This window comes from Mobula hypostoma, chromosome X1, assembly GCF_963921235.1.
Source record: "Mobula hypostoma chromosome X1, sMobHyp1.1, whole genome shotgun sequence".
NCBI lineage: Eukaryota > Metazoa > Chordata > Chondrichthyes > Myliobatiformes > Myliobatidae > Mobula > Mobula hypostoma.
This window is the reverse complement of record NC_086128.1, coordinates 59,874,854-59,899,146: the sequence shown is the minus strand read 5'-3', so window position 1 is coordinate 59,899,146 and position 24,293 is coordinate 59,874,854. Positions and strand designations below refer to the sequence as shown.

Below are 24,293 nucleotides of genomic sequence, written 5' to 3'. Positions count from 1 at the left end.
GCCCCAGATCTCTAGCTCTCAATCATGCCTTCCCTAAACCCCAGCACTCCATGCTGTCCCCAAAACCATCCGTAGGAACCTAGAAAACAACTAAGTCTGACATCACAGTTTGGCGCCATCCTGACCAGCAGTACGTTCCTTGTCACCATCTTAACTGGAAGGACAATCCTTGCTGCCCTGGCCTTTTCATTGCCTTTCATTGTTCGTTCGTTCATTTTGTGTCGTGTCGTATGGCATCATCATTATCTGCCGTGCCATATGACGTGTGCGATCGTGGTCTTTCCATAACCATGATTATTCCTGGCAAATTTTTCTGCAGAACTAGTTGACCATTGCCTTCTTCTGGGCAGTGTCTGTACAAGAACAGTGATCCCAGCTATTATCAATACTCTTCAGAGATTGTCTGCTGGGACAAAAGGTCAACTAATTTAGTGCAAGTCTGAATTCCTGTACACCTAACCAATGTCAAAGTTCAAAATAAATTTATTAGCAGAGTATGTATGTGTCACCATGTGCTACCTAGATACACTTTCTTGCAGTCATAATAAATCTGTAATAGAATAATAACCATAATATAATCAACTGTGGCATTCAACCAGAGTGCAAAAGACAACAAACTGTGCAAATACAAAAAGAAAGAAATAATAATAATTAATAAATAAATAAGCAATAAATATTGGGAACATGAGGTGAAGAGTCCTTGAAAGTGAGTCTATAGGTTGTGCAAACCTAAATGATGGGGCAAGTGAAGCTGAGTGAAGTTATCTCCTTTGGTTCAGTTCAAGAGCCTGATGTTTCAGGGGTAGTAACTGTTCCTGAACCTGGTGGTGTGGGTCCTGAGGCTCCTGTACCTCCTTCCTGATGGTTGAGGGGTAATAACTGTTCCTGAATCTGGTGGTGTGAGTCCTGAGGCTCCTGTACCTCCTTCCTGATGGCAGCAGCGAGAAGAGAGCATGTCCTGGGTGATGGGGGTCCCTGATGATGGACGCTGCTTTCCTGTAACAGTGTTTCATGTCGACGTGCTCAATGGTGGAGGAGGGCTTTATCCACTACTTTTTGTTGGATTTTCCATTCAAGGGCATTGGTGTTTCTATACCAGGCTGTGATGCAGCTAATATACCCTCCACATCTATAAAAGTTTGTTAGGATTTTTCAAAGATTAATTTGCAGGAAAATAAAGAAATGCGATTGAATTAATGTAAAACTATACATAAACAAAAGCTAACAAACAACCAATGTGCAAAAGAAGACAAATTGTGCAAAAAGATAACACTGAGAACATGAGTTGTGGAGTCCTTGAAAGTGAGTCTGTAGGTTGCAGAATCAGTTCGGTGTTGAGGCGAGTGAAGTTATCCATACTTGTCCAGGAGCCTGATGGTTGAAGGGTAATAACTGTTCCTGAACCCGGTGTGTGAGACCTAAGGCTCCTGTACCTCCTGCCCGATTGTAGCAGTGAGAAGACAGCATGGCCTGGATGGTGGGGGGAGTCCTTGATGATAAATGCAGCTCTTTTGTGACACTGCTACTTGTAGATGTGCTCATTGGTGGGGAGGGCTTTGTCCATGATGGGCTGGACGTATCCACCACTTCTTGTTTCTTTCCATTCTTGGGCATTGGTGTTTCTGTACCAGGCCGTGATGCAACTGGTCAGGATGCCCTTCTCCCCTCATCTATAGAAGTTTGCCAAAGTTTTTGATGACTTGTAGAACCTGCACAAACCTCTGAGAAAGTTGAGGTGGTGTCATGCCTTCTTTGTGATGGCATTTACAGGCTGGTCCCAAGTTAGGTGTTCTGATATGATAACATCAATGAATTTAAGGGTACTGACTCTTTCCACCTCCGATCCCCTAATGAGGACTTGCTCATAGACCTCCAGCTTCTTCCTTCTGGGTTGCCTCCAATCTGGCGGCATGAACAGTGATTTCTCTAACGTCCAGTAACTTATCCTCCCTTCCCCCGTATCTCTTTTTCCATTCCTCATGCTGGCTCCTTTCTTAACTCTTCTCTTTCCTTACCTGCCTATCACCTCAGTCTAGGCTCATCCTCCTTTCCTTTTCCCATGATCCACTCTCCTTTCCCATCAGATTCTTCCTTCGTCAGCTGTTTACCTTTTCCACTTAATCACCTCACAGCTTGTCAGTTCAGCTCCCCTCCCCTTTCACCCACCTTCCCCCTCACCTGGCTTCACCTATCATCTGACAGCTTGTGCTTCTTCCCCTCCCCCAACCATCTTATTTTGGCTTCTTCCCCCTTCCTTCCCCCCTGCTGAGTTCCTCCAACATTCGTGTGTGTTACTCTGGATTTCCAGCATCTGCAGAATCTCTTGTTTATCTGGCAATAATCAGTTTTTTGCTTTTTTTGACATTGAGTGAGAGGTTGTTGTGGCACCACTGAACCAGATTTTCAATTGCCCTCTATGCTAATTCATCACCACCTTTTATTCAGCCAACGACAGGTAACAAAACGGAGGTACGGTTAATTGAACAAACAAAAGAAAACTTTTTGAACATAATGTACTGGCTGAATAATATGTGTAATGTACCCCACCACTGAACACACCTACATAGAGTTCTGTCACAGGAAAGCAGCATCCATCATCAGGGTCCCCCACTACCCAGACTATGCTCTCTTCTGCTGTTGTCATCAGGAAGGAGATACAGAAGCCTCAAGACTCACACAACTCGGTTCAGGAACTGCTATTACCCAGGCTTCTGACCCAGTGGGGATAACTTCTCCCAAAATCATTCACTTAACCTATGGACTTACTTTCAAAGTTCAAAGTAAATTTATTAAAGTACATGTATGTCACCATATACAACCCTAAGGTTCGTTTTCTTACGGACATAATAAATGCATAATACGTTATTTTTTGGGGGTTTTTTGTATTTTTTTTTCACGGTAACGCGTCGAAGCTGCACCCTCTCTAACATGCTGGTAGAGAGAGTTTTATTTGGGTTTTTAGCGCTGGAAATAGTTACATCTCGACACGCGGAACAGAAGCATGGTCGCATTGTTCATTCCAGGGACCAGCTGCTTGCGCGTATGCCGGCCGGTTTAGCGAGCAGAGTGGCGGATACCCCTGCTGAAATCTGGAGAAAAACACACAGAAGATGCAAAGGGGGATCACAAAGTCGAGGAAAGAGGACCAGGTCGAGACAACAGAGACTTATGGAGAAGAGGAGTTCGGTGGGTAATAAAATGGATGAGTTCACGGCGCTGCCAGGCGTCAGAGAACATTTCGGGAGTGCAATGTTATGTGTTTCACTGGAACGGGGCTGCACGAGGACATACCCGACCAAAACTTCTCCATGGACGACTTTCAGACCATTCGGGCTGACCGGAAGTGCACTGAGAGCGGTAAGCGTAAAGGAGTTGGGGGCTTACTGTTCTGGTTAACAACGGATAGTGCAATCCGGGTCATATTATGATCGAGGAACGTGTTTGTAGACCGGATATTGAACTTTTTACTGTTGGACTTCGGCCACATTCCACCGAGATTCAACGCTGGGCGGCACGGGAGGTCGTTTCTGCCTGTGGCCATCGAACTTGCAGCTCCTCCCGTGGAGGGTCAGACACCCTGAGCCAATAGACTGGTCCTGGACTTTTTTCCATCTGGCATAGTTTGCATTTTGTTGTTTGATTGTTTGTGGTTTTTGTATTGCTATATTTATGCTCCATTCTTGGTTGGTGTGGCTGTAACGAAACCCAATCTCCCTTGGGATCAATAAAGTATATCTATCTATCTATCTATCTATCTGTAAAATAATAACCAAAACAGAATCAATGAAAGATCGCACCAACTTGGGCATTCAACCAGTGTTCAAAAGGTGACAAGCTGTGAAAACACAAAAGGAAAGAAATAATAATAATAAATAAACAATAAATATCGAGAACGTGAGATATAGAGTCCTTGAAAGTGAGTCGATAGGTTGTGGACTCTTCATCTCATGTTCTTGATATTCACTGCTTGTTTATTTATTTATTATTTGTTTGTATTTGCACAGTTTGTTGTCTTTTGCACATTGGTTGCTTGTCCATTGGGAGTGGTGTTTCGTTGACTCTATTATGTTTCCTGGATTTACAGAGTGTGCCTGCAAGAAAATGAATCTCAGGGTAGTATATGGTGACATATCTGTATTTTGATAATAAAATTGATTTTGAACTTTGACTGGATCCCTATGCCTGAAACAATTTAACACAAGGACCTGCACATAAGCTGAATTGTATTAGTGTTGATTGAATGCAAGGAAAGGTCCACCTGGATTTGCACTTAGTGACCACTTTATTCGGTACCTCCTGTACGTAATAATGTGGCTACTGAGTGTATGTTTGTGATCTTCTGCTGCTGTAGCCCATCCACTTCAAGGTTCGATGTGTTGTGTATTCAGAGATGCTCTTCTGCACTCCATTATTGTAACGTGTGGTTATTTGAGTTACTGTCACCTTCCTGTCAGCTTGAGACCTCTCTCATTAACAAGGCATTTTCACCCACAGTACTCCCACTCACTGGGTGTTTTTTTTTGTTTTTCCACACCATAGTCTAAACTCTGGAAACTGTTTTGTGTGAAAATCCCAGCAGATCAACAGTTTCTGAGATACTCGAACCACCCCAATCACTCCACAGTCAAAGTAACGTAGACCACATTTCTTTCCCATTCTGATGTTTGGTCTGAACAACAACTGAACCTCTTGACCATGTCCGCATGTTTTTACGCATTGAGTTGCTGCCACATGATTGACTGATTAGATATTTGCATTATGAGCGGGTGTACCTAATAAAGTGACCACTATGTGTAAGTTCCTTCTAGAATGTAATTTAAAAGCCACCAGCTCAGTTGAAACTTTTTTGTCTCTTGTTGTTTATCTAAAGAGATCAGAGTCTAATTTGTGTTTCTGTTGACAGTGATTTAGAGAAGTCGGTGGATGATTTGCAACGGGATGCGGCCTTGAGTCAGCGACTGATTACGGGGTCGGAACTGGAGGAGAAGGCACTGGTCTTGCGACAGCTGAGCGAGACCCTCACCGACCTGAAGGGTGAGGGGCCACGGCCATTAACCAACAGGAGAGGGAGAGTTGTCCATCACAGTCAGGATCTGAATGGGAGAAATAATGAAACATGGAGGCAACTCCTTCTTAGTACACAAGACAAAATCTAACATAGCTGGTAACACATTTATTTCCATGACGTATTGTCCCAGGAGAGAGTCCCGATCTCCTTTAGTGGGTTTGATTTGTCCAGTCTATATGAAGATGAATATGAATATGCCCATGAATAATGCTTTACCTTTATTGTGAAGCTCCTTTATTTTATGATTAAGGTTGATGTTGTTAAGGGTTTATAATCTCCTCCTTGTTACCCTTTATTTATTACCCCTCCTCCTCCCCCCACCCAGAGTCCCCTTGTTCATGGAATTCATCTACTTACAAGATCACAAGGTGTAGGGGCAGATTTGTTTATTTACTGAGATACAGTGCAGAATTGGCCTTTCAAACCACGCCCAGCACCCCCCGATTTTAACCCTAGCCATAGATCCACCGCCCTCTGACTAAAGAAATTCCTCCTGATCTCTGATCTAAAGGGTCTTCCCTGAATTCTAAGGCTGCAAACCTCTGGTCCTGGGCCCCCCCTTTATTAGAAATATCCACATCCACACTTACTCAGCCTTTCAATATTCGATAGTTTTCAATGAAATCCCCCCCCCTCCAATTCTAATAAACTCCAGTGAGTACAGACTCAGAGCCATCAAATACTCCTGGTACATTCACCCTTCAATTTCTTGGATCAATTTCGTAAACCTCCTCTGGCCCCTCTCCAAAGCCAACACATTATTAATGTTTTGAGTCAAAACCTTTAATTAGGACTGGAAAGGAAGGGGGATGAGGCTTCTCAAATTTCTGGTGATATATCCCCACCCTCTCTCATCTCTCTTTTTCTATTCCCCACTCTGGTTCTTTTTTCACCCCTTCTCTTCTTACCTACCCCTCACCTCCCTCTGGTTCCCCCCTTCCTTCCCTTTCTCCCATGGTCCACTCTCCTCTCCTATCAGATTCCTCCTTCTTCAGCCCTTTACCTATTCCTCCTATCACCTCACAGCTTCTCACTTCATTCCCTCCCCCCACCCCCGCCTCAACCCACCCATCTTTCCCCCTCACCTGGTCTTACCTATCACCAGCTTGTAAGCCTTCCCCTCCCCCCACCTTATTCTGGCTTCTTCTCCCTTCCTTTCCAGTCCTGATGAAGGGTCTCAGCCTGAAACGTCGACTGTTTATTCATTTCCATAGATGCTGTCTGACCTGCTGAGTTCATTTTGCATTTTGTGTGTGTTGCACTGGATTTCCAGCATCTGCAGAATCTTTTTACTATTTATATTGATTTAACAATCTTGGTCAAAGAAATGGCTGTAGATCAAACCCATTAACTTCTATCTTCTATTAATTTCACTGCTTTATTAGAAATGCTCTTTGTATCCTGATGAAAGAGTTGACATTGTTCAATGCAGATTTGCTCTCTAACTTGGTAATTACATCACATCTTTCAAACCCTTAGTGATCCAAAATTAATTTTTCCAAATACTGTATAGTGAATGAAAATCAAAGCAATCTTCAAATGCAGCAAAACTGAAACAAAAAAAAAGTACTGGTAAAACTCTCAGTAGATCAGGCAGTATCTGTGGAAAGGTAGAGGCCAAAGACTCCTCAACCTAAAATGCTAGCTATTTCTCTTTCCACTGAGTTTTTCCCATATTTTCTATGTTTGTTTTATCAAAGATCTTAAAGATTAGCTGTATTTGTCACATGTACATCGAAACATACAGTGAAATGTGTCACTTTGTGTCAACAGTCAACACAGTCTGAGGACGTGCTGGGGACAGCCCGCATGTCCCCACGATTCCAGCACCAACATAGCATACCCACAATTTACTAACCCTGACCTATAAGTCTTGAGAATGTGGGAGTAAACCCACGCGATCACAGAGAGAATGAACAAACTCCTTACAGACAGCGTCGGGAATTGAACCTCAGTTGTTGGCTCTGTAAAGCATTACACTAACCTCCAGGCTACTGTGTTGTCCTATTCTGGTCAACCTATTCATTTTTCAACAAAGGCTTTCATTGGCTTTAACCTGTTATATCCCCAATATGGCAATTATCAGTGGTTTTAACTTGACCACTGGTGCTGTAAAGTGTTGCACTAACCACCCTTCATCACCAATTAGTCAGATTGAGGTATTGAAGTCTGAGGGGAAACCTCATTAAAATGTTCAAAATATATACTTGGGTTGGCAGTGTAGATGGGCAGGTGTCGGAGATAGTGTCATAGGAAAGTACGGCACAAAAACAGGCCCTTCGGTCCATCTAGTCCATGCTGAACTATTTAAACTGTCCACTCTCATCTATCTGCGCCCAGACCATAGCCCTTCATACCCCTACCATCCATGTGCCTATCTAAGCTTCGCGTCCACCGTTTGCGCTGGCAGCTCATTCCACATTCACACCACCCTCTGAGTGAAGAAGTTTCCCCTCATGTTCCCCTTGAACTTTTCACCTTTCACCCTTAACCCATGACCTCTAGTTATAGTCCCACCTAACCTCAGTGGAAAAAGCCTGTTTGCACTTGCCCTATCTATCCCCCTCATAATTGTGTACATTCTATCGAATCTCCTCTCAATCTTCTAAGTTCCAAGGAACAAAGTCCTAGCCTATTCAACCTTCCCATATAATTCACATCCTCCAGACCCAGCAACATCCTTGTAACTTTTCTCTGTACTCTTTCAACCTTATTTACACCTTTCCTGTAGGTAGGTGACCAAAACTCACACAATACTCCCAAGTTAGGCCTCACCAACGTCTCATACAACTTCAACATAACATCCCATCTCCTGTACTCAATACATTGATTTATGAAGGGCAATGTGCCAAAAGCTTTCTTTACAACCCTATTTGCGTGTGTTGCCACTTTTAATTAATTACGGATCTTGTATTCCCAGATGCCTTTGTTCTACCACACTCTTCAGTGTCAAACCTACCCTGGTTGGTCCTACTGAAGTGCAGCACCTTGCCCTTGTCGGCATTAAATTCCATCTGCCATTTTTCCAGTTGTTCCAGATCACATGATCAGTTTCAAAGTAAGGTGTAAACCTCCAGGACAGAGATAAGGAGAGGGAAGAAACTCTCCAATGCAAAGGGCAGTGGAGTCTCAGTTACTGAACCCTGATCATTGTTGCTGTAAATTGTTCTGCTAACTGCTACTACCGAACTGCCCGAGTTGCCGCAATATCATTATAACCTATCAAATATCGAAAGGCCGAGATAGATTGGATGTGCAGAGGATGTTTCCTTTATTGGGGGAGTCTTAGTCCAGAGGGCACAGCCTCAGGATAGAGGGGCATCCATTTAGAACAGAGATGAGGAGGAATTTCTTTTGGCAAAGTATCAGAATCAGGTTTAATATCACTGGCATATGTCGTGAAATTTGTTGTATGTGGCAGCAGTACAATGCAATACAAAGTAATAAAAACAGTAAATTACAGTAAGAAGTATATATATATATATTAAAAAAGTGAAATAAATAGTGCAAAAAGAGAGAAATGTGTAGTGAGGTAGTGTTCATTCCCCATTCAGAAATCTGATGGCAGAGGGGAAGAATCTATTCCTGAATCATTGAGTGTGGGTCTTCAGGCTCCTGTACCTCCTCCCTGATGGTAGCAATGAGAAGAGGGTATGTCCTGAGTGATGGGGGTTTGTGATGATGGACTCCTGTTTGAGGCACCTCTCCTTGAAGTTGTCCTGGATGCTGGTGAGGCTAGTGCCCGTCCATGATGGAGCTGGCTGTGAATCTGGGTAATCCACTGCCACAGATGGCTGTGGAGACCAAGCCATTGGGCATATTTAGAACAGAAGTTGATAGGTTCTTAATTAGCCAAGGTGTCAAAGGTTATGGAGAGAAGGCAGGAAAATGAGGTAATAATTCAGCAGAGCAGACTGAATGGGTTGAATGGCCTAATTCTGCTCCTATACCTTATGGTCTAATATCGCTTGCTTCGGCAATTGAACTTGCAGTAATTGTGAAACTGGATCAGAAGCATCATTTGGTAATCCACATGTTTTTTAATTCATTTTTTGGGGGATGCTGGCATCATAGACAAGGCTGATATTTATTGTCCCCAGGATATGTGGATCTTGTATTCCCAGATCCCTTTGTTCTACCACACTCTTCAGTGCCCTGCCATTCCCTGGGTAAGCCCTAACCTGGTTGGTCCTACTGAAGTGCAACAACTTGCCCTTGGTTCGATGGTTCATTTCAGAGACAGGGTAAGAGTCAGCTACATTACTGAGGCTTAGAGTGAGAAATGGAAAAGATTGGGTAGAGATACTAGATCCTCTCCTAAGGGACTCTAGTGAAATGGATGTGATATTTGACATAAGAGCAGAATTAGGCCATTCAGCCCATCATGTCTGCTCCGTAGTTCCATCATGGCTGATTTATTATTTTATGATGATTTGACAGATTTATTTTAATCTCAGATTATTAATTATGTTCTCCCCGTGACCAGGTGCTCCAGTTTCCTCCCACAGTCCAAAGACGTACCGGTTGGTAGGTTAATTAATCATTGTATATTGTCCTGTGATTAGGCTAGGGTTAAATAGGGGGATTGCTGGGCGGCACGGCTTGAAAGGCCAGAAGGGCCTACTCCATGCTGTATCTCAATAAATAAGTAAATTAATGAAAGTTTTTTAAATATCCCTAATGTATCTATCTGATCAAACATCCTGACCAGTCCTGATGAAGAGCCTTGGCCCAAAACATCAGTTGTTTTAATCCTCTCTGTAGAAGCTGCCTGATCTGCTGAGTTCCTCAAACATTTTGTGTGTGTTAGTCTTATTATTTCCTGGTCCCTATTTTGCCCCATGATCTGGAATTTGTACCTTTAACTTTACCGGTTCTGCTCCGATGGTTGGTCACTTCTGCAGTGGCTTCATAGACCCAAACCTGTTTCAATCAGAACCCCACACCGTGAAACGACTCCCTTCCCTCGGCTGAACCGAGCACCCGTATCCCACTCCACCTTTCACCATGTACTCAGCTCTCTGGTCCAGTATCATTTGGCGACCTGGCTCTATATCTCTGCTCTTCAGCAAACACAAGAAAGGGTTTGGTTTATATTTTTTTATTTAAAGATACAGTGTGGTAACAGGCCCTTCCGGCTCAACGAGCTCATGCCCAATTACACCCATGTGACCAATTAACATACTGACCCGTACGAGTTTGGACTGTGGGAGGAAACCGGAGCACCCGGAGGAAACCCACGTGGTCATGGAGAGAACGTACAAACTCTTTACATACAGCGGTGGGTTGCTGGTGCCATAGTACGGTTACACTAACCACTACAGTACTGTGCTGTCCCATGTATCCTCCATGTTGTAAATGACTCCTTGAAGTGATTAGTTTTCAGTGCAGATTTCTGTGCCCCTTTCCACGACTCTAGATTGTGTACTACATTGTGTAGCACTTACTGTTACATGTTAATCCACAAACTTGATGTTGGACTTCTGATAATTGTCCAGTTTATATGTATACCCTATTGCCCTTCCTTGTCTAGTCCCTCTGTGTCTGCATCTCTCTCGCTGTATCTCACCCTTTTCCTCCCTCCCCTTCCCTCACTAGCTACCCTTTGCTCTTTTTTTTACCCCCTCTGTTTTCTGTTGACCCATCCCCATTCTCTCTCTCCTTCTCTCTACACTCTGCTCTGCATTTCCACCCCATTCTCTCTCATTTCTAAGTATTTTTACCAGCTTACCTTTCTCTCATTTTCTTTCAGGCTCTCTCTCTCTCTCTTGCAATCCCCCTCTCTCTCTCTTGCAATCCCCCCCCCCTCTCTCTCTCTCGTGATCCCTCTCTTTCTCTCTCGTGATCCCTCTCTTTCTCTCTCGCTTTCACTTGCACTCCCTCTCCGTCCTGCCGTCTGGCTCCCCTCTCCGCCTCTCTCCTCCACCTTCGTCCTGATCCCCTCCACCCCAAGCCTGATGCTGGCGTTAACGTGCAGGCCCTGGGAACGCGGGGTTGGGGAGGATGATCTGTGTTGGTGACTGATTTGATTTCTGTGCCCCCCCCCCAGCCCAGTTCCCGAGTCTTCAGAGTAAGATGCGGGTGATCTTGCGTGTGGAGGTGGAGGCGGTGAAATTCCTGAAGGAGGAGCCTCACAGACTGGACGTTCTGCTGAAACGCTGCAAGACCATCACTGACGCCCTGGCCACACTTAGAAAGTAAGTGGTTCATTGCGGTTACGTGTACCAAGATAGAGTGGAGAATCTTTGTTTGCTCACCATCCATACTGATCGTTCCATATAACGACTGATAAAGTCACGAGGAAATTTCTCAGCTAAGTATATCAACATATCAATGGTGGCATGCGACGAGCTGGCATTCTGGTCATTACCTCTGGTTCAGCAGGAAACATGATTTCACATGAACTCGAATGGTCGATCAGATCAACTACCTGGGGGAAGAAACTTTTAAGATGGTGTGAAGTTTTTGTTTTAATAGCCCGAAAGCACTTTCCAGAAGGGAGCTTTTGGAAAAGGCAGTTTGCAAGGTGGGTGGTCTCCGCATCCACCCAGTAAAATACCGCGAGGTCGGTTGGTTGCTTAAGGTTGTTGTAGACAGGGGTAGTAGTGGGGATACGCTCCCACTACCTATGAAATGCTCCCAATGGCATCCGCCTCAAATAGCCTCTGACAACCAAGTCCAGCTCCTGGCCTTCACATGCGACTTAGCTGCTTAGCCCAGTGGAACCGTTTCTACTGACAGGAGAATGGGCAAAGGTGGGTTACTGCCACCTTAAATCCAGTTTCTTCAGGTAGATGGGTCTTGTCCGCCATGGCTAGCAGCTCACCTAAGAGAAGGAAAACTCTGATCTCAAATCTTCGCTGCCCACTGATGGGGAAAGGTTCGGGGGAAAATTCCGGAGCTGGAATCCCTACATTGGGTTCAACACTGAATGGCAACTCCTGTGATGTCACTGGTGCCAAACTGCATCAGTCTGTACCTTCCCTTTGGATTCATCAGCTGTGTAAAGAGGGGAAACAGCTTTTTCTCCATATCGCACTGCCCTGGCTTGCATACCACATAGACAGCTGGGACGCAGCATCCATGGTTGATGCAGGGCCTTGAGTGTCTGCTTCATTGTCCAGTTGTACAGATTGCAGGATGGTCAGGAAAGTGGTAAATTGGGTTATTCTTGTTACATGTACAGTGAAAAACTTTGTTTCCAGTACTATCCATACAGATCAATTTGTCACATCAGTACAAGGGAAAGGCAATAACAGAATGCAAAATATAATGGTGCTGTTACAGAGGCAGTGCAATGCAGGCGGACAATGAGGTGCAAGACCAGAATGAGGTAGTTTGCGAGATCAGGAGTTCATCTTCCTTGTGCCAGAGGTCCATTCAAGGGCTTATAACAGAAGGACCGAAGCTATCCTCAAAGCCCATGTTTCATGATTTCAGGCTTTTATATCTTCTGCCCAGTGGGAGGGGGGAGACGAGGGAATGTCTGATCTGGGGTGAGTGAGGTCTTTGATTATGTTCAAACAAGAGAAAATCTGCAGATGCTGGAAATCTGAGCAACACACACACAAAATGCTGGAGGAACTCAGCAGGCCAGGCAGCATCTATGGAAAAAAGTACAGTCGACGTTTTGGGCCGAAACACTTCAGCAGAACTGGAGAAGGAAAAGAGAAACACAAGGTGATAGGTGAAACTTGGAGGGGGAGGGGTGAAGTAAAGAGCTGGGAAGTTGATTGCTGAAAGAGACAGAAGACCATGGAAGAGAGAAAAAGGGGGGAGCACCAGAGGGAGGTGATGGACAAGTAAGGAGTTAAGGTGAGGGAGGGAAATGGTGAAAGGGGTCCATGACCAGAAGTTTGAGAAATCGATATTCATGCCATCAGGTTGGAGGCTACCCAAACGGAATATAAGGTGTTGTTCCTCCAACCTAAATGTGGCCTTATCACAACAGTGGAGGAGGCCATGGATGGACATATTGGAATGGGAATGGGAATGGGAAGTGGAATTAAAATGAGTGGCCACTGGGAGATCCCGCTTGTTCTGGCGGACAAAGGGTAGATGCTCGGTGAAGCAGTCTCCCAATCTATGTTGGATCTCACTAATATGCAAGAGGCCACACCAGGAGCACCAAACACAGTATGTGACCCCAACAGACTCACAGGTGACATGTCACCTCCCCTGGAAGGACTGTTTAGGGTCCTGAATGGTAGGGTAGCACTTTGACTCTTCACCTGTGAGTTGGTTGGGGGCACTGTGTCTGGTGCTCCTGATGTGCCCAAGTGCTACACCTGCCCCTACACCTCCTCCCTCATTACCATTGACAGGCCGATTCGCCTGGCATCTATGCTCCGTCCGCCAGAACAAGCGGGATCTCCCAGTGGCCACTCATTTTAATTCCACTTCCCATTCCCATTCCGATATGTCCATTCATGGCCTCCTCCACTGTCATGATGAGGCCACACTCAGGCTGGAGGAACAACACTTCATATTCCGTTTGGGTAGCCTCCAACCTGATGGCATGAACATTGATTTCTCAGACTTCCCCCTCGCCCTTCACCATTTCCCTCTCTCACTTTAACTCCTCGTCCACCCATCGCCTCCCTCTGGTGCTCCTCCCCCCTTTTCTTTCTTCCACAGCCTTCTGTCTCTTTCACCAATCAACTTCCCAGCTCTTTACTTCATCCCTCCCTGGCATTTCACCTATCACCTGGCGTTTCTCTCTCCCCTCCCCCCCCCCCACCTTTTAAATCTACTCCAAAGCATTTTTTCTCCAGTCCTGCCGATGGGTCTTGGCCCAAAACGTTGACTGTACTTTTTTCCATAGACGCTGCTTGGCCTGCTGAGTTCCTCCAGCATTTTGTGTGTGTTTCTTTGATTATGGTGGCTGCTTTACTGATACAGCGAGAAATGTAGACAGAGTCCATGAAGGGAGGCTAGTTTTCGCGATAAGTGGGCTGTATCCACAACTATTGCTTGCAGTCTCAGACAGAGCAGTTGCCATACCAAGCCGTAATGCATCCTGATAGGGTACTGTCTGTGGTGCATCTGTAAAAATTGGTGAGGGTCAACAAGAACATCTTTCCCCTGGGATAATAGCAATCCCCTAAATTTGTTCATATTGGTGCTGTGCCACTTTGAAGTCCATGGTGTTAATGCTTTGTTCCAGAGTGGTCTTTACTAACTGCCCCTGGAATAATTGAGCCTAGAATTGTATTGAAGCTGGGCGTTATATATTTAAGATCTAAGATTAGCTTCATTTGTCACATGTACAGTATTGTGCAAAAGTCTTAGGCACCCTAGATATATATACACATACACACACACACACACATCCTAGACTTTAGCACAGTACTGTATTTGTCAATGTGGAGCAGAGACGAGTTTGTAAATCTGGTGGGAGCAAAGGATATTAGGAATCGTGGGGGGTGTGGGACAGGTGGCAGAGAAGGAGTGCCAGGGACGGGGGGGGTGGGGGGGTGTTAGTGCTGACACGGGTGCAGACACACCCAGCCCTGAGACACCAGCCTAGGCCATTTGATTCCAAACAATTGGTTTATTGATCATTACAGAATGTCTCTCTGGTACTTCCTGCTTTCTCCCCTCCCCCTTCCCCTTTTCCCAACCATGATTCCCCTCTCCCTGCCCCCTTCTCACTGTCAGTCCACAGTAGAGACTCATATCAGAATCAGGTTTATCATCACTCATATATGTCATGAAATTTGTTTTTTTTTTGCGGCAGCAGTACAATGCAATATGTAAAATTACTACAGTTATGGGCAAAAGTCTTAGGCACCCTGGCTGTATATATGTGCCTGACATTTGCACAGTACTGTACATCAAAACATTGAAACGTAAAGTGAAATGTGTTGTTTGCGACAAATCAAATTGGTGGGGGTTGTGCTGGGAGATGCTTCCGGTGCCAACGTAGCATGCCTTCAACTTACTAACATTAACCATCTGTGTTTGGAACGTGGGAGGATACCGGAGCACCTGGAGGAAACACGCGGTCACAAGGAGAATGTGCAAACTTCTTACAGACAGCAGTGGATTTTGAACCCTAATGGGCCATCGCTGGTGCTAACTGCTACACTACCAGTAGTCTTTTGTTCTACTCACTTGTGGGTGAAATGGGGTTGACTAAGCCTCAGGTTTGCCATGGGAGTATCATGACTGAGAGGGAATTGTATTAGTAACCACTTGTCCTTGAATCCTTCTGCACATTACTGATCAGAGTTCAGGATGCCAGTATGACTGAATGGGGAGTCATCCGTTTGGGCAGTAATTCAGTTTCCTGCACCATGGAGTGCATTAGATGGCCAACCATTCAGAGTTGGTAGAGATGGGGATTCAAGAATCAGATTGTGAGTTAGGTCTATTATTACTGATATATCTCATCAAATCTGTTGTTTTGTGGCAGCAGTACAGTGCAAGGTGTAAAGAATTACTATAAGTTACAAAAAGAAAAATAAACAAATAAATAATTAGCGCAAAAAGAGAGTAAAATGTGAGGTAGTATTCATGTGTTAATTGCCCATTCAGCAATCTGGTGGTTGAGGGGAAGAAGCTGTTCCTAAAATGTTGAGTGTGTGTCTTCAGGCTGCTGTACCTCCTTCGTGATGGTAGCGATGAGAAGGGGGCATGTCCTGGATGGGGAGGGTCTTTAGTGGTTGATGCCACCTTTTGAAGATGTCCTTGGTGGTGGTGAGGCTAGTGCCCATGATAGGGCAGGTGAAGTCTATAACCCTCTGCAGCTTTTTCCGATCCTGTGCAGTGTCCTCCACCCCCACATACCAGATGGTGATGCAGCCAGTTAGAATTCTCTCCACAGTACATCTGTAGAAATTTGCTGGGGTCTGGTGACATACAAAATCTCCTCAAACTCCTCATAAAATATAGCTGCTGGCGTACCTTCTTCATGATTGCATCAACATGTTCGGCCCAGGATAGATCTTCAGAGATGTTGGTGCCCAGGAACTTCACCCTTAGTACATGAAATGTTTGTCCAGGAGTCTGGTAACAGGGATAGAAGTTATTGTTGGGTCTGGCACTTCATGCCTGCCCGGGCAAGACCATGTCCCACATGTGAGTGTCTCACCACGTTGAGCCTGGCAGCTGACCGCCGATCAGCAGCTAAGCTGCACTGATATCACCAATACGAGAGCAAATCAGAGGTAGGATGTCTTTGACTAGCTCATGTCACACCTCCCCAGAACCTTTCCAGGAACGTGACAAGTACTCAGATTGAGATTCATATATTTATCACATGTACATCGAACCATACAGTGAAATGCATCGTTTGCAGTGACAACCGACATACCTAAGGATGTGCTGGGAGCAGCCCACAAGTGTCGCCACACATTTTTCTGCCAGCACAGCATGTCCACAATGTTCAGCAGAACAACGCAGAACACAACAGGTAACCAAATAACATCAGCAAAACAAGCCTCTTTCCTCCTTCTCAACCACCCTTGCACAAGGACCGTCCTTCGGCCTCCAGTCCCCAGGCTTTGGCCTTCGGGATTCAAACTTTGGTATCAATTACTGGACTAGCTGATATCGGAACCCCAAACTCTAGGCTCGAACTCCAATGTCGCTGACTCACCAGCCCTCTTGCCTTCTACTTACACAGACATCGGATCCACCGACTTGGAACAGCATGATATCGAAGGTGAATGGGAACACTAGACTCTCGAGATCTTCTCATCAGACTCCAACCTGATGTGCAAATATTTCTCTCTTCCTTCATCATTGTTGGGCCTAGATTTTTTATTAGACAGTTCCCTCTGTTTTTTTCTTTACAGCTGCGTGGACCAACGATTGTTCTGAGTGGGAAATTTGTACGTGGCCTGAAAACTGTGCGGCACTTCATATTAACGTTATATAAAAGAAAATCCTAGCTGCGCGGGAACAGTGTGGCCACGCATCCTAACAGCTCAGTAGGGACAGTGGTCTAAGTAAAAATAAAGGTGAAATTTATTTGTCACATGTACATCGAAACATACAATGAACTGCATTGCTGTGTCAATGACCAACACCGTCTGAGGATGTGCTGGGTGTACCCCACAAGTGTCTCCACGCTTCCTGTGCCAACATAGCATGCCCACAACTTGCTAACCCTAACCTTTGGATTGTGGGAGGAAACTGGAGAAGAAACTCACATGGTCACGGGAAGAACTCCTTAACGATAGCAGTGGGAATTAAATCACAATCTTCTGATCGCTGGCCCTGTAAAACATTAAACTAATTGCTACACGACCTTGCTACCCACTCTAAATCCTGTCTGTCCCAATAACGCCGGTGGTGGGAGCACCTTCACCAGAAAGGCTGCTGGAGTTCAAGGTGGCAGCTCACCACACCTTCCCAACGGCATTCAGCAATGGGCAATAAATACATTTTCAGGTGCCTACAATTCATGAATGGATTAAAAATAAACCTCTTTCTCCCTCCACAGATCTCAGATTCCACCAGACTTGCTGAGTATTTCCAGCATTTTCTGTTTATTATTTCAGATTTCCAGCCCCCTCAGATTTCATTCTCTGTGTAAACTGGTCTTGTTATGGGCTATTCCACCTTGCTGTTGGGACCCTAAGCGAGCAGCATTTCCTGCTTTCAGATGTGGTCACTATAAACAGAGTTCTGTTTCAGGAACTCACCTTTGGTGACTTGTGTGCTGTCTTTCTCTTTTGTTATCCAGTTGTTCGCCTTCTGCTTCAGCCCATCCCGGGGAGGTCTACCCAAGACGGTTTGGCAGGTAACTAAGGCCATTTTCACCCTGGAGATTCTTGTCTGCCTCTTCCCTGCCTCCCCAGATGTTCCAACTGTCTCTCCTGTTTGTCTCTGGGACTTTTTCCTTTTCAGTTCCAGAAAACCCCTTTCTTCCCCCAGTCCTCATACTGCTGATTGTTCTCAGTTTGTTTATTTACGCACATAGTTTTAGTTGAAACCTTAGTGACTGAAACCCCAGTATGAATCCTCAAGTTAATTAGCTTTGTTTGCTTTGATGTGTGTTTGTTGCATTTACAGTTACCGTGTGTGTAAAGAAAGAAAGGCCTGCATTGATATAAAACCTGAGACAACCTGGAGTTTTACAACGAAATACTTTTAACATGTGATCACATAATGTGGGAGAGTCGGCAGAATCAGACTCAGGTTTAATATCGTTGACAAATGTCCTGAAATTTGTTGTTTTGCGGCAGCAGTACAATGCAATACATAACTGTAAATTGCTATAATAAATAAATAAATATATATATATATATATATATAAAGAGAACAAGAAATAGTGAGCTAGTGTTCATGGGTTCATTGTCTGTTCAGATATCTGTTGGTGGAGGGGAAGAAATGGTTCCTAAAACATTAAGTGTATGTCTTCAGGCTCTTGTACCTCCTCCCTGAAGGTAGTAATGAGAAGAGGGCATGTCCTGGTTCTTAATTGGCAGCCAATTTACTTGCAGAATATTTCTCCAGACAAAGTTCAAAGTTCAAGCTTAATTTATCATCACAGTACATAAATGTCACCAAATACTACCCTGAGATTCATTTTTCTTGCAGGCATTCACAGTAGAGACAAAGAAACAATAAACACACAAAAACAAAGATGGACAAACAACCAATGTGCAAAAGAAGACAAACCTTGCAAGCAATAAATAATATTGAGAACATAAATTGTAGCGCCTATAGGTTGTGATTCAACGTTGAGGTTATTGCAGTTATCCACGCCGGTTCAGGAGCCTGATGGTTGAAGGTTATTAACTGTTCCTGAATCTAGTGGTGTGGAACCTAAGGCTTCTGTACCTCCTTCCTAATGGCAGCAGCGAGAAGAGAACATGGTCTGGATGGCAGGGGTCCTTGATGATGGAAACAGCAGTGTTTCAACATTTTTGGCCATGTGCCGAGAGCTGCGTCAGAACGTAGAACATAGAACATTACAGCACAGTACAGGCCCTTCAGCCAATGCATTGAGCCAACCAGCCTATTCTAAGATCAATCTAACCCTTCCGTCCTGTGTAGCCCTCCATTTTTCTATCATCCATGTACCTATCTAAAAGTTTATTAAATGTCTCTAATGTATCAGAAAAGGGAAGTATACAAAGGTTTCTTAATATTTGCTGCATTTGTGCACCAACTGTGTATAGTACAAAGAGGTAGACAGGGACTCTCAGTTTAGCAGCTTGGCTGAAACATGTCTAACAGTCTAGGACAACTAGGAGGCTCCTGGACTGGCTTCACTCACCTCAGTGCTGAGATGACTGTAGACTCACTTTCAGGGACTCTGCAGCTCTTGTTCTCAGTATTATTTGGGTATTTTTTCAAAAAATATTTGCACAGTTTCTCATCGTTTGCACATTATATGCTTGTCAGTTGTGTGTGTTTTTTGTGGATTCTGTGGTAGTTCTTTGTTTTACGGGTGTCTGAAAGAAGATGAATCTCAAGATTGTTTATAGAATACGTATTTTGATAATAAAGTTGAATTGGAAATCTACAGTCGCTACCAAGGAGGCTTTTTAATCTCACCATTAATCAAGGTAAACAGAAAATATTTGTGATAGGGTGGCTTTAATTTTATTTTTATGCTGTCTCAGCTCCAGAACTTTACGCTACCTTGTTTAAGAAGGCTGCCATTGAATTGCACAGAACTCCTCAGGAATACTCTATCTCAGTGTGACCGCAGACCAGGTCAAGGATTGAGTGGATGCAGCAAAAGGAGTGTTAGAACAGAGAGATCTGGGAATACCGATCAATAATTCCTTGAAAGTGGCATCATAGGTAGATAGGGTGATAAAGAGAGCTTTCGTCAGTTGGCCTTCATAAATCAAAGTATTGAGTACAGGACACAAGATTCTGCAGATGCTGGAAATCCAGAGTATTGCTGGAGGATCTCAGGAGATCAGGCAGCATCTATGGAGAGGAATAAGCAGTTGTCATTTTGGGCCGAGACCCTTCTTCAGTCCTGACTGGTTGAGTTCCTCCAGCATTTTGTGTGCTACTATCAAGTCCAGGAGTTGAGATGTTATGTTGGAGTTGTACAAGATGTTGCTGAGGTCTAATTTGGAGTATTGTGTGCTGTTCTTGTCACCTACCTACAGAAAAGATGTAAATAAGATTGAAAGAGTAGAGAAAAGATTTACAAGGATGATGCTAGGACTTTGAGGACTTAAGTTATAAGGAACAATTGTAATAGAAAATCCTCTGTAACATAGAAAAACGAGGGGAGATTTGATAGAGGTACACAAAATTATGAGGGGTGTAGATAGGGTAAATGCAAGCAGGCTTTCCCCCTGAAGTTGGGTCAGACTAGAACTAGAGGTCATAGGTTAAGGATGAGGGTGATATTTTTAAGGGGAAATTGTGCACTCTATATCTAACAGTCCAGTACTTCCTCAAGACCACCTCAGGAATGACAGGCTGGGAAGAGGGAGCAAGTTAAAACGTTAAACAAAGTTTTTTTATATTTAGGGGAAGGAAGATTATTGAAATCGTTGTGTGGGTAACTGGAATTTATGCTGAGTTTGGATTTATTCCACAGACAGCCAACTGAGGTGTTGATGAAAGCTGAAGAAACCACTGCCCAGTCGCTGAAGCACACAAGCACAGATTCCCACTCCAGGAGCTTGGAATTTGAAATTCCCACCAGCCCTCCCTTAGCAAAGAGCTGGCAGAACCACGATCCCAGCTTAGCCCAGTTCTCCCAGAATTCCCTGGCTCATGCTGCTCCTTCCCAGAATCCACAGGGAGCAACTGGGCAGAACAGCTCAGCGGAAGAGGTCCCCGCTCCGGGCAAGAGGAACTCTGATCGAACCGTCTCTGTGGAGGTAAAGTGTTGAAACTTAAATGACTCCGTGTTGGAGGATATGTCAGTGGGGCACCTTGGTCTGGGACTTCACATTGGTCTTCCGTTTGGTGAGGGACATTGTTGCGGTTTGGCATGTTGTCCTCTGAGGGGCAAGAAGCGCCTCCACAAGGGTCCTCACCTCCCTCTCTACCCAGGGCTTGCATGATATGTACAGTACCTCCTTTCCCTTTTCCCCCCTCTCCTCTCCATCTCCTTCTCCTCCTCCCCCCCACTCTCATAGTACCCTCTCTGTTCCCACTTCCCCTGCCCCCTCCCCTCCCCTCCATCTCTCCTCTACCCTCTCATCCCATCCCTCCCTCCTTCCTCTCCCCTTTCCCCTTCTCCCCCTTTCCTCCCCTCCTCTCCCCTCCTCCTCCCTCTATCCCACTCTCCTTGCACCCTCCCCATTCCCACTCCTCCCTCCCCCCACTCCCTCCCCCTCCATCTCTCCTTTCTGCTCCCACCCCCTGCCCTTTCCCCAAATCTCACCCCCTCCACTGCCTCCACACATCCCCCTCCTCCCTTCATATCCCTGCTTTCCCAGGGTAGGAGGATCTAAAACTAGAGGGCATGGGTTTACAGGGTGAGGGGTATCAAAGTACAAATGAAGTACGTCAACATATAAACCTGCAATTCATTTTCTTGCGGGCATTCACAGTAGATGCAAGAAACACAATAGAATCAATGAAAGATTGTACGCAACAGGACGGACAAACAGCCAATGTGTAAAATACAGCAAACTGCGCAAATATAAAAGAGGAAAAAAAATAAGTAATAAATATCGAGAACCTGAGATGAAGACTCCCCCTTCCTCCCCCTCACCTCCCTCACCTAACCCTCACCTCCCTCCTGTGTCCCTTGTCTCTTTCCCACCTGTCTCCTTGCCTTCCCTTTTCCCTCTCCTTCCTTCTCATCCGTCTCTCCCCTCCCTCTGGATTGGAGACGAGAGGGGTGTTCCTCCTCTCCCATGTGTATCCGGGAGCTGGCTCTGCTGGGAACACTGTGGAATTCCTGGATGTTGATTTGCTGCCCTTCCTGTCTCCAGGCCGCCGAGCGGGACTGGGATGAGAAACGCGGCAGCCTGCCTTCCTTCAGTAACAGGGATATTAACCGGCTGCTGGAGGAGACCCAGGCCGAGTTGATGAAGGCCATCCCCGACCTCGGCTTCGCCAGCAAACCGAAAGTAGCTGCCGCGGCAGACCAGAAACAAGCAAAGCCGCAACACGCCCAGAAAACGGCCGCCAAGGCAGAGGCCAATGGCCGACGGCACTCAGGTACATGCGTCAGTATCGCACAAACGTAAAGCCGCCATTGCGGGCCTTCCAGAACTTTCCAAATCACTGATTAGGTCTCACTCTGTACACTCTGAGCTCCACCTAAGAACGGGAAGGGTTTACACAAAGTGGATATGAAGAAACTGTTTCCTATAGTGGGGAATCAACAACCAGAGAGCACAGCCTCAGTATAGAGGGATGTCCCTTTAGAACAGAGATGAGGAGGAATTTCTTAAGCCGAGGGTAATTAGCCCATGCTGTCCAATTACACCCATGTGACCAATTAACCTGCAAACTCATGTCAGTGGACGTGGGAGGAAACCAGAGCCCTGGGGTGGTATGGTAGCGTAGTGGTTAGCACGATGCTCTACAGTACCAGCGACTGGGTTTAATTCCCGCCACTGACTGTAAAGAGTTTGTACGTTCTCCCCATGACCGTGTGGGTTTCTTCCGGGTGCTCCAGTTTCCTCCCACAGTCCGAAGACGTACCGGTTGGTAAGTTAATTGGTCATTGTAAATTATCCCATGATTAGGCTAGGATTAAATTGGGGATTGCTGGGTGGCGTGGCTTGAAGGCCTGTTCTGTGCTGTATCTCAATAAATAAATAGACCGATTGCTGGTGTTGTCAGAGTTTTACACTAACCCAGTGATTTCCAACAAGAGTGGTACTCCCCCCCCCCCAAAGGGGTGGTTACATGTCCTAAAGGGGCATTAGGGGAAAAAGGAGTTGTCGGGGGACGTTCAAGATGCTTGGGGGGGGGGGTCAGTAAGTGGCACCATAACTTGAGGCACAAGACCTGACTGACCATGTCAACTTGCTGCTGTCCTCAACCTCCAAAAGGCATTCCCAGTTTGTGTTAATTTTTTATTTTAAGTTAGCCCAGTTAATGATGGATAAATACGTACTGTGCGATCTTTATGAGTCTGAAAGCAGTAAAGCCTTGAATTCTAATCCTGCTAAGAAACAGAAACTACAAAAACTGCGCCAATACAATGTTACGTACCTGGAGTATGGTTTTATTCCGTTCCTGTCAGATCAGCAACGTCGCATGTGTCTTATTTGCAATACTGTACTGTCTAGTGAAGCCATGAAACCATCAAGATTGCAGGAACACTTCCATGAAAGACACCTGGAAGGGCTACTTAATGGTATTACTCAGTTCCAGAAGATGAAAGAAGCATTTGAAAAGTGTTGCACACTTGAGTCATTTGCCAAGAAAGTTAAAAATGACCTTGATAGTGGTCTCATTGCTTCTTGTAACATTTCCAAAATGATAGCAAAGTGTGGAAAATCTGATACAATTGGTGAAAGATTAATAATACCTACTGGATCAGAAATGCTCACCACTGTTCTCAAAATGGATACCAATACAGGTGCACGTTCCTTTATCCGAAATTCTGAAATCCAAAAAGCTTCAAAAACCTAAGTCTTTTTCGCCAACAGCTGACGTCACTCAGGTGTGACGTGGCAGCATTGGCAGAGGACACCACACGTCAGTTGTGTCTCAGTGCTCGTACTGGTTACACATGCATTTGCTGTTCGCTGATATTTTGTGTTCACTGTTGACTTTGTGTTTAATTTCACTGTGAAAATGTCAAAAAGAGCTGCAGATACCCCTATGGGTGACAATGAGAAAAAGAGAAGGAAGCATCTATCATTATCAATAACGCAGAAAGTGGAGTTACTGCAGAAGCTTGATCGTGGTGTGTCTGTGCGGCGTCTTACTGAAGAAAATAGTGTCAGAACTACCACTGTACATGATTTAAATAAACAGAAAGACAAGTTACTGAAGTTTTATAGTGACAGTGACAGTGATGTTCTACATTTATTCCAATAAGTCATTTACCATGTGTTTGATTCGGTTTGTTTGAAGCTGTATATCTTTATGTTTTATTGAATGTTTTTGTTGGAAATAAAATGTTTTCTTGTCATTATTCCCTAAACAATACAGTATAACAACTATTTACATAGCATTTACATTGTATTAGGTAGTATAAGTAATCTAGAGATGATTTAAAGTATATGGGAGGATGTGCGTAGGTTTGGTGTGCCGCTGGGTCTTAGAGTCCACCGCACTGAAACAGGTTAAATAAGGGACTTGAGCATATGTGTTTTTT

The 24,293-nt window shown here is 44.9% G+C and overlaps 1 protein-coding gene across 7 annotated transcripts in view; it reads left to right on the top strand.

Annotated features, from left to right (window-relative positions):
• srcin1a (SRC kinase signaling inhibitor 1a) overlaps positions 1-24,293 on the top strand; it is a 578,647-nt gene that overhangs the window by 517,366 nt on the left and 36,988 nt on the right. For all 7 annotated transcript variants that reach the window (XM_063037434.1, XM_063037430.1, XM_063037435.1 and 4 more), the window contains 5 exons: positions 4,904-5,034; positions 11,118-11,265; positions 17,763-17,819; positions 20,595-20,880; positions 21,946-22,174. In XM_063037434.1, coding sequence (XP_062893504.1) covers positions 4,904-5,034; positions 11,118-11,265; positions 17,763-17,819; positions 20,595-20,880; positions 21,946-22,174 — 851 coding nt within the window. The remainder of the gene's footprint in view (positions 1-4,903; positions 5,035-11,117; positions 11,266-17,762; positions 17,820-20,594; positions 20,881-21,945; positions 22,175-24,293) is intronic.